The sequence below is a fragment of the Azolla caroliniana genome, unplaced genomic scaffold, assembly GCF_043228905.1.
Source record: "Azolla caroliniana isolate FFs.n. ecotype wild unplaced genomic scaffold, voAzoCaro1.0.p SCAF_17, whole genome shotgun sequence".
Classification (NCBI taxonomy): domain Eukaryota; kingdom Viridiplantae; phylum Streptophyta; class Polypodiopsida; order Salviniales; family Salviniaceae; genus Azolla; species Azolla caroliniana.
This window is the reverse complement of record NW_028230452.1, coordinates 16,157,705-16,168,459: the sequence shown is the minus strand read 5'-3', so window position 1 is coordinate 16,168,459 and position 10,755 is coordinate 16,157,705. Positions and strand designations below refer to the sequence as shown.

General features: G+C 40.6%; 1 protein-coding gene across 3 annotated transcripts; it reads right to left on the bottom strand.

Annotated features, from left to right (window-relative positions):
• Nucleotides 1-5,726: 5,726 nt before the first annotated feature.
• Nucleotides 5,727-9,343, bottom strand: LOC147853299 (protein IQ-DOMAIN 6-like). 3 transcript variants are annotated; one of them, XM_087333415.1, is made up of 6 exons: nt 9,231-9,343; nt 8,980-9,082; nt 8,632-8,868; nt 7,379-7,606; nt 7,160-7,276; nt 5,727-7,021 (listed from the first exon to the last, which is right to left on the bottom strand). In XM_087333415.1, exons 2-6 carry the CDS (start codon nt 9,055-9,057, stop codon nt 6,413-6,415), a joined length of 1,269 nt encoding a protein of 422 aa, XP_087189541.1. In that variant the 5' UTR covers nt 9,058-9,082; nt 9,231-9,343; the 3' UTR covers nt 5,727-6,412. The 3 variants fall into 3 exon arrangements, with proteins under 3 accessions (XP_087189541.1, XP_087189540.1, XP_087189542.1); XM_087333414.1 differs by lacking the exon at nt 9,231-9,343 and having other exon boundaries at nt 8,980-9,138; XM_087333416.1 differs by lacking the exon at nt 9,231-9,343 and having other exon boundaries at nt 7,160-7,273; nt 8,980-9,137.
• Between the last annotated feature and the right edge of the window lie 1,412 nt (nt 9,344-10,755).

Here is a 10,755-nt window from a genome sequence, read left to right as displayed (position 1 = left end):
GTCGATGGCTCCGTCAACCGCTACAAAGCTCTACTTGTAGCAAAAGGTTACGCGCAGAAATGCGGAGTTGACTATGAGTAGACCTTTGCCCCGGTGCCAAAGATGATGACTATTCGAACTGTGATTGCCCTTGTAGTGGCAAAAGGGTGGCACCTCCACCAAATGGACATAAAGAACGTGTTTCTTCAAGGCGAATTAGAAGAGAAGTTCTTCATGATCCAACCACTCGGTTTCGAATCGACCAACCATCCGATCGCAATCTACTGACTGAAGAAGCCATTGTATGGACTCAAGCAAGCACCACGTGCTAGGCATTCAAAGATTACTTAGTATCTTCACCAAATCGGCTTCCAAATGTCGAAATCAGACACCTCCCTCTATGTAAAAAGCGATTCCAAAAGCCTAATTGTCATCATCTTGTACGTGGATGATCTGGTCATTCGAGGAGAGAATCTAGGCGACATCGATAAGGTCAAATCCCTCCTATCCGACAAATTCGAAATGAAAGAGATGCAAGAGCTCCATTACTTCTTCGGCATAGAAGTAATTTAGACACCAGTCAGGATCATGATCTCCCAACGGCAATACATCCTCAACTTGTTATAGAAGTTCAGGATGACTAAGTGTACATCTGTGGCAACCCCTCTCGATCGAAACCTAAAGCTAGATGCCAACTTTGGCACAGAAGAGTGTGAGCTTATTCACTATTTTGAGCTAGTCAGAAGCCTAATCTACCTCACCATTACTCGACCCGACCTCAACTATCCAGCCGGTTGTCACGACACAACGATGTCAAATACATAATTAGTGAGGATTGAACATGCAACCTCACAACTACAAGATGTCATGCTCAACCATTTTGATATGAGCATGCATTTCTATATAATGGTTTAGTATTCTATAGTCTAACATATAATACATTTCAGAATCAGAATATTCTAGTCAGTATATTCTAGAAATATTGTACAACATATTCTAGACGAGTATATTCTAGAGATATTTCTCGAGTATATTCTAGAGATATTCAATCTCAGAACATGTATAAATACTTGTAACCTCCTTGGTTCCTTCAAGGGATTCAACACCAGTCATTGACACATCAATCTAGTATTCTCATTTCGCGTCATCTTTGTCTTATTGATCTTCATTTCTATCTTCATACTCTTGTGTCTTTCCTAGCTTCTGGGTGTGTCCGTGACTGTTTGAATCCCTTCCAACTGGAAGTACCACCCGCCTTTGTCATCGCCTTTGCTTCTAGAGTTACCATCATCACCGCCCTTGCTTTCGGAGTTACCGTCAACAACGTCCTTGTTTCGACGTCATCATTTTCAGCACCTCTTCGCCCAACCATCGTCTTCATCAACACTACTTGTCATCATTTTTAGGTATCATTTTGCATCACAGTTTTGGTGAGGAGTGCTTTCAAATGCTCACCTTCCCACTTCTAGTGGGGATAACAACCGCTCACTTTCCTAGTGGGGATCGGATCATTGCTCGCTTGCATTGCATTTTCGTTATAGTTCAAGTCTCGTGCCACTTCTGTTGGCGAGGACCAATTTTGATCGCTCCCCTTCTAGTTTCGGTGGGGGTCAGAACCGCTCACTTTCCTAGTGGGGATCGCGTGGGTTTCTCGCTAGCGCTATCGTTTGTGTCGTGTCTTGGGTCAACCTTGACTATTTACCCTCTCATAATAGAAGAAGTTGAGTCGACCACTTCACTTGCACTCCTTCGCCCGTTGTTGTTCCAGTTCTCAGTGAGGGCCACACATGGTCACTCACACCCATCGGGGTTCTAATCTTCGATGAGGACCATACATGGTCGCTCACGCCCGCCGGTGTTCCAATCTCCGGGGAGGACTGCACATGGTCACTCACGTCCATTGGTGTTCTAGTCTCCAGTGAGAACAACATATGGTTCCTCACGCCCTTCAGTGCTCCAATTCCCGTCCAACCCTATACCATGCTTTCGAAAAGGTGGTCGTAAAGGGGAGGATAATGTCGCGACACAACGATGTCAAATACATAGTTAGTGAGGATTGAACCTGCAACCTCACAACTACAAGATGTCATCCTCAACCATTTTGATATGAGCATGCATTTGTATATGATGGTTTAGTATTCTATAGTCTAGCATATAGTACATTTCAGAATCAGAATATTCTAGTCAGTATATTCTAGAAATATTGTACGACATATTCTAGACGAGTATATTCTAGGGATCATAGTTCTCAAGTATATTCTAGAGATATTCAATCTCAGAACATGTATAAATACTTGTAACCTCCTTGGTCCCTTCAAGGGATTCAACACTAGTCATTGACACATCAATCTAGTATTCTCGTTTCGCCTCATCTTTGTCTCATTGATCTTCATTTCTATCTTCATACTCGTGTGTCTTTCCTAGCTTCTGGGTATGTCCGTGACACCGGCCTCCTTAGCCAATTCATGCAAACATCTTGCGACATCCATCTGGACTGTGTTAAGCGAGTACTCAAGTATGTAAGTGGGACGATGGATTACGGCATCCTCTACAAATCGGCCACACCAATTCGACTTCAACGTTCATCTTCTCCTCAGTAGTGGAGCCATCTCCTGGAGTAGCAAGAATCAGCTGACCGTCGTACTTTTGAGCACAAAGGCCGAATACAAGGGCGGTTTGTGGTTGCATGTGAAGCCGTATGGCTTAAACAAATTCTGAAAGACCTTGGCATCTTCGTCAATGACCCAATCCTGATCTACTATGACAAGCTTAGCAGCATCCACTTCATTTGGAACCCGGTGTTCCATGCTCGGACAAAGCACATCGAGGTGCACTACCACTTCATTCGGGAACATGTCATTGCAGGGGGGACGTCAACCTTCAACATATCAATACCAATCTTCAAACGGCTTACATCTTCACGAAAGCTTTGGGAACCGAAAAGCTTCAGCAATTTTCAACCAAACTTGGTCTTTCGACCTACGACTTGTCGATATTGAGGCGGAGTGATAGCCGACTGGTTGAGCTTGAAGGGGCATGTTGAGAATCAAAGTCAACCTAAGTCTAGTGTGTGAACACACCTTTCTTGAGAATGTATGAACACTCAAAGGTCAAAGGTCACCACTACTTTCTAACATTAACTATGTGTCATAAAATCATATTCTATGACACATAACTAATGAGTTTCCACATTCCCCATGACACATGAGCTTCTATAGTTGCTAGAGAGTGAGTGAATGGTTTAGTGAGAGGGTGAACATATATAAAACACCCTCCTCCTACTTTGTAAGTGTCGGTTAATCTTCCATGTAATGTTATTATCCTTGTACTTGCTATTCTCTACTCCTTGTCAATATACATCTTGAGTTTTCTATTTTCCTATCTATCTTGGGTCTATCCTCTCTCCTCTTTCACACACACATAACACGCATCTCTAATCTATTCCACTCCATAGAATCACACTCGATTCTTTACAATTCATAACATTTTTCATTAAATAATATTGTAATTTAGAGCATTGTATTAGATATTCGAACGGTTATACCATTTCGAATCTTCGCAATTACACCATTTCATATCTTGGCTATTACGACGTTGTTGTAAAATCCATGCTTAATGTGTCGAACCATCAGGGTTTTGTACGAGGAACATTCGTAACAAAAAGAAAGAGAGACGAGCACAGAAAAGAGATAGAGATAGTGTATGATTCAAGAAGCAAGAGTAAAGTATAAGAACAATCTTTATTATATTGAAAATACAAGATTTTGCCGAAGTTACAATGCTCGATCACAAGGATGATAATTGTTGCCAAACTCCAGCACGAACCCTTGACTTCAAATTTTTAGGACAAGACACTTCGCATATGAACTATCTTGATTTATTGTTTGATCAATGCCTACACACTTCCCATCTCCCTCTTTATATAGGTGTTCACATGTAGGGTGCATGACATGCATGAAATGTATGATCACTATTTGACGCACGTACGTTACATGTGATGCGTGATAGCCATGTTGCTCATCTGAGTTCCCGTGTATGACAATTGAGATAAGAATAAGATAAATATAAGTATATAGAATAGCTTATTGTCATGGTTTATTTTCTATACTTGATGTACAAGGATATAGGTTCAAACTTCACTTGATATAATATTTGAGTTTGGTTTTATATCATTTGTGTGTGTGTGCACGTGTGCATCATATGGTCATAGTTGCTACTTGGGTTGGTGTTGTATGTGTTTTGTCTATTGATTGCCCAACATACCCTTTTTCCTTTGTGGGACATGGGGCAATCTCTAATTTGGAAGTGAGATGCAGTTCCAAGTGCATGCACCTTTCTAAATTTGATTTCATTGCCATATTAATTGTTCACGTTGTCTGATGTTAAATCATCATTTTTTTCTAATACAACTTTTGTTAGTATCCAATGTAGCTTTATTTCTAATTTTGTAGATGCTCAATATTCCTCACATTGGCCTCACAAGTTTATCGTCATCAACTTTGCTAGGGTGGCTCATATCCCACAAGTTCTTGAGGATGAATGCTCAACCTCTAAGACATTTCCTCAGCTATGAACAATGATGCCCATCCCATAGTTTTCTCGATATGCTTTCCACTTGAACACTACCATCCAGCCATCCTTTACAAACACCTCTTCTCTTCCCTTGCCTTCATTACCCTCTAGATAGTCTCTTATGGTTCTTGTAATTCTAAGGGGTTTTGTTGAATACTTCTTGAAATTCAAATTCACTCCCCCACTCTTCCATTAATCCTTTTCAACTTTCAAGTTTCAAATTCCCCTTCAATCACAAGGGACTTGCGTTACATTCATGTATCACCACAATCCATGCATTTATCTTATCTTATACCAAATTCTTTTTCAATAGAATGATAATGGGTAAGGGCATCTATAAAATTCTCATAATATTAATAAAGGTTGTCGTTTTGATCTTATGGTCTTGACTCTCGTTCTAACTCTAGGGGTTCCTATGTACACTTCTCTTGAAATTCAAACTCATTCTCTCGTTCTTTCATCCATCACTTTCAACTTCCAAACATCACACTACAGTCAGTCACAACGAGAGACTTGCTTTACATACATCCACAGAATTCTTGCATTCAGGCTATCAAAAATTTAACTGTTTTTCGATAGAATGATCATGTATAGGTCATGTCTATAAGCTTCTCATAACTCTAATAAAGGCAATCATATTATTGCTTGTTTCTTGTTCTATAAGTTCTTTCCCGGTCTGATTTCAATCGGACTCATGCATCTCATTTGTGATCTTCTTCACCTGCAAATAGCATATGGTTTTGGGTCCCATGACTTCCATTCAACAAAACCTCAGTTCCATGAAAATGTAGTTTTAATTGCATCTTGAGTTTGGCATGAAAATCTCGAAACAATAAGAGGCTTACACTCTTATAATACAAACAAAACAAAACCAATTTGAACCCTTCTCTTTAACGTAATTTAAGGTAGCCAAAACATGAAATAGCAATTGCATTCAATACCCCAGGACTCCCAACCAACCAAAAAACTACATGACCTTGGTCCTTTAGCCTTTGCCCATTTTGCTATAGAATTCAACACAAAGGCAATCAGACAATCTAAATAGTTTGTTACAATGCAATGCATATAAAATGCATCGAGAGGCTAGCTTTTCATTGACATGCTTAATTTTCACTCACTTGTAAGAGGGCATAGTTTAGAAAGACAAGCAGGAAAACAGAATACAAGACAGTATATGGCAAAATAGAAAAACATGAAGACCAAATCAATGAGGAAAACTTGACAAAACACACATTGTACAGGCAAATGTGGAAGTAAATCTCCAATGAGGAAACCCAACATGAACACATTGGGTAAGCTAACAAAACCTATATGCAAGCTTTCTCGGATAAAAAGCTCCTCTAATCATGTCTTCAATGGAAGGCAATAGGACATGGTTGAGAAGAAAATGTATGAGTTTGATTGAAGACAAGAAGATATACCACTCCTATATAGGTAGATTTTTTCACTTATATGTCAGCTTCCAAAAGATCTTGACCACCGTATAGCAAGAAGCTCATCACTAGCTTTTTCCTTCAATCTCTGTAGACACCAAATCCATCATTTCCTGCTAATAGCCAAAGATAAATATTGATAGAATGACATGAAAGCAGAACACCAAATCCATCATTTGTGATAATATCTGTCCAATATCCATGTTCACACTTGAATATCCTTTTGAAGACTATAGTTTAAAGACTCCAATTACTTCTTATATAGGCAGCTAATTACCTATCAAAGCTCAAGGCTGTCCATTGCCTTCTCCTTCCTGTGTCTTGAGGAAGTGGTTTGATATGGTGTTCTTAATTTCATTTGCATATGTACTTGGAAGGACGGAACAAAAAAAGGCTCTTTGAGAGTATGATCTAATACCATGAGTATTTCACAAACTACCTTCACATCTAGATAAAGCGCAGCTTCTCTTCAGGTTCAGATCATCAAAAGAAGACTTGATTTTTGTAGGGACTCTAAATTTAGCCATGGCAGACTGAGTTGTTGCCATATATCCGGGCACTTGCGGAATACTATTTGAGATATGGCAAACACCAGTTGAATTAGAACTCGCACTATACACATGCGATAAACCTGATGCCGTGGGTCCACGAGTTGTTGGTGTATTGCTTCTACTTGAGCTACTATGGCTACTAGCATCATGAGCTTCTGAAGTGAAAGCACGTGACCTGGGTGTGGTTTGCAATCCTCCTTGTGTTGAGCTCAGTGGACCTGAATGCATACATCGAGGAGGAACAATCCTTGTACTCACTTTATTCCTTCTCACTTGAACTTGGCTACTTTCCATGGCTCTTCTCACCTCCATCTCACTATAACTTCTCAAAGAGTGAGATTCAAAGTCTTTGTTCACTGACTCTTTCGACCTATTCTCCCAAGGCTTAGCTGCCATCCATCGTTCCAACCATGTCCATCCCCAGTGAGACTTGTCTGGTTCATAGACTATTTGCATAGATCCATCGAATTGAGAATTCGGCCTCCACTGCAAAACAGAAACTATATCAAATGCACAACCTTTCCACTGGTAAGATAACACTGTAAAAGAACCTTCTCGCTTCTATAAGATAACACTAGGCATAATCCAACTCTTTTATAAGAACCTTTCCTCTAATAAGACTACCTGATGAGTCAGGGCATAAGCCATGGCTCTGTCTCTCTTGATGGCACCTTCTTGCTTTTGTTGCAGTTTTGCTTGTATATCCTGGACAGTGCCATGCGTGTCACACCATCCTTTCTGCTACAGAACAAACAAACAGTGCAGTTAACATGCAAGAACCATTGCAAACACTTACTCAAGCTTCGAGAACAAATGGAACAAATCAACATCAGTTTTTCAAACCTCAGAGGCCACAAGCTGAGCTTCAAGAAGGCGACGTTCATTCACTTTATGCTGAACAGCTAATCCTTCCTCAGACATACGAACACGCCGAGCTCTCACACGTGCTTGAACTCTTACCAGAGCTTGCATACAGCGTAGTGTCATGGCTGCTTGTCTCCTCACTTGATGACCACGAACTAACGCTTGTAGTCTAACTAAGCCTTTTAGAGCTTTCAAGGCTCGCCTGGACTATCAACACAAATTACAACATCAAGTGAAAGGTCATTCTCCTGTGCAGCTTCATTACTAATCTCCAATTCATGAAGAAGCTATATCAGAACTTTCAAAGGTGTTTCAGCTGGCATAAAGAAATACATAAGGTGATGCGCACAATATTTGGCTTATGCCAATGCGAATTTGAGCTATAAAAGAGTGTCTATATAGATATGGCACAGATGTACATAATTTAGCTACAAAACGATGTCTCTGTTACTGGTATTTGCTTGTTTCTTAACCAACAAAGAAAGTAAGAAAGTATGGCTTGCTTAATCAAAAGATCAGTTTTCTGCAAAATACTCATTCAGAAAGAAGCCGTAGAAGTCAGCTAGCTGATCACGCTCTACAAAGGAAGAATGACAGAAAATCAAAACCGAAACCTCACCTCCACTACCAGGATTTCATTTAGGCCGAAATTTGTCTGTTAAAAGATTACTAGGAAGAAAAAAGAAAGAAAGTTCTTCTGTGGAGAATCTTAAAATGCGCAGTAACATTTGAATAAGTAAAAGGCTCGAAAAAAACTACAGCAGACTAAATTCACAAAATGTGTTCTTGTTTCCTATCCCAGACGTTGCACTGCATACAGAAAAACAAGAAATCATGAAGTAATATGAAGGCAACGAGAGAGCCTTATTTGGCTTCAGCAATCTCGTCCAACAACTAGGAAGATTAGAATAGACTGTGGTTAACATAAATTGTCCAAAATCAGCCTCCCTCTCTTCCAGCCTTATGCAGCAGAAGGAAGTGCTATGAAAAGAAAGAGAAATCATTTTCGTAGAAAATAGAAACCCATGAAAAAAGTCCATCTTTACACCAAAAGACTTGAGAGTAAAAGAAAGTTAAAAGACTTGGATTAGCACAGAATTAACGTGTGATGCCAGCTATGGACGAGGGTGGAAGCTCGTCCCAAAAAATATTCAGCGGACTGAAGAAAAACAAAACTCAGAATTGTCTAGAAAAATATAGGATAATGTCAAAGCTAATGTTTTTGTCCTGACCAGAAATCCTCTGAAAGCAGTTTGTATGCGGATGGCCGACCATTCCTCTCGGCTATATTGCAAGGGGACTGGTTCACTCTCTCCTTCTACTAAAATTTTTCTTCCATTAAACCTTGAAGAAGGCAACCCTTCGTTCTCTGAATAACGCTTCTCAGCGCTTTTGCTTCGTTTCTCTGACGAAGAATGCCTGAACAGAGTCCATCTCTTAGATTTGTCGGCAGAAGCTGACATTTTTCCCTGCACACAGAAACAGCGAATGTTTAATCACTAATCAAGAAAACCTGAGGAAGGGAGCGAATTACGAGTGATGGATGTACAGCGTCAAGGAAAAACGAGTAATCCTCTCACATTTTCGTGGATATTCTCGGAGGAGAAGCTTCGGCTGAGCTTTTTCACTCCCATGACTGCTTTTAACCATTTCCCCATGGCGAGAGAACAATGCGAGCATGAACTGCAGGAAGAGAAGGAGAATAGGGGAAGACGGGAGAATAAGATTTCCTCTGCGAGTACCGAAGCTCTGCAGAGGAGGGAGCCGTGGCGAAAGGAGGAAGTGATTCGTGAAGGAGGCCGAGACGAAGGCCAAGAACGAGAAATCAGACCAAGAAGAAGAAGAAGAAGAAGAAGAAGGAGAAAGGAGAGAAAGGATTTACAGAGAAAGGCTCTGAGAGAGAGGGGGGGGGGAGGCTATGGCGAGAGAAGAAGAAGAAGAAGACTGAGCTGAGCGCCTGCAGAAATGTCTGCGTTTTCCAGTTCAGAGAAGGAAGGAAGGGCTTTCTTCGTTGTTCTTTGATTTTTGCTTTTTGCGTTTTCCCACCGGCTGCCGCCGGTCACCCGAATTCAAATTTTCATATGTATGCTTTTTTCCCTCCTTTTTTTTCCAAGAGAGAGAGAGAGAGAGAGCGTCTTCTCTAGAAAGCAAATAAAATTAATATAAAGCGACATCTTTCCCCGTATTTACGAAACTAGCCGCTTCCCCCCCATAACGCAATGCATTTGTTATTATGAAAGGAAGGAATAGAGGGATTTTTTGGTTCATTTGTATTGAATTGATAGACTTGAAGAAAGAAGAGAGGAGGAGATGATCTTTTATAGCCTTGTCTGTGTCCACTAGGAATCGGCAACGGTTCGGTTTCGGCCAACCGGCAAAACCAAACCAAATCGGTTAAGCCTTAACTAGTTTGAGAGTTTCCAAACTTGAACCGAACTGGTTTCTAAACCGGTTCATCGCAAAATTATTCGGTTCAGCTTGAGCCATCCCAAACCAAGCTCAAATTGGTTAAGGAAGCTCAAACCTGAACCGAGCCAAACTTGAACCGAACTGGTTTCTAAACCAGTTCACCGCAAAATGATTTGATTCCGCTTGAGCCATCCCAAACCGAGCTCAAACCGGTTAAGGAAGCTCAAGCTTGGACCGAGTCGAATTGAACCACCAAACCATTTTTTAATGGTTTGGTTTCATGCTTGAGCGGAGACATTGCTAACTCCTAGTGTCCACCATCGAACTAACTCTCGTCTGCTCGCTCTTACAGGCACATCTGGCAATAATATAGGTTGTTTTCACACATTGTATGTTCTCTTCATAATCTGGATGTCAACACATGCTTGTACCCTGGGCAACCCTTGTGTTGCTTCAACGAGGAACGAGCATAGCCCCCCCCCCCCCCCCCCCCTTGAGAATTCGGAGAAACAACAAGCGATAAAGCTGACGCGTTGTCATTATCGAGCAAAGCAATCAATAAGACAATGGATGCTTATTTGTTTAGACCCAAGTTACCCTGATTATAGTATAGATATATATGTTCTTACCAAAGCAAATGCAATCAATCTTATGTAGATAAAGAGGTTAACAGGACACTAGTTTTAAGTGGACAATTGCATTTTTGTGTAGATATATTAATTGCATTGCAAAGGCCTTTTACACCTTTGTACCTTTCTTGCATTATAGGAATAGAGGTCGCGTTACACCTTCTTGCTTACACTGTATTAGTAGCGATAGCTTTACACCTTGTATCTTAGATGACAATTGAGCTTGGACCTAAGAGACGAAATCCTCCTTTTATAACACACACACACCCCCAGACCCTTTACTCAAATTATCCATTTACATGTACCCTTTTGACATAT

What these genes read in the sequence shown, in the direction of transcription:
- LOC147853299 (XM_087333415.1), bottom strand. Translation starts at nt 9,057, where the DNA reads ATGGGGAAATGGTTAAAAGCAGTCATGGGAGTGAAAAAGCTCAGCCGA. An exon ending in CTGCTTTCAGAGGATTTCTG is followed by an intron (nt 7,607 to 8,631) that starts GTCAGGACAAAA and finishes TTGTGTTGATAG; the next exon opens with TCCAGGCGAGCCTTGAAAGC. An exon ending in CTTATGCCCTGACTCATCAG is followed by an intron (nt 7,022 to 7,159) that starts GTAGTCTTATTA and finishes TCTGTTTTGCAG; the next exon opens with TGGAGGCCGAATTCTCAATT.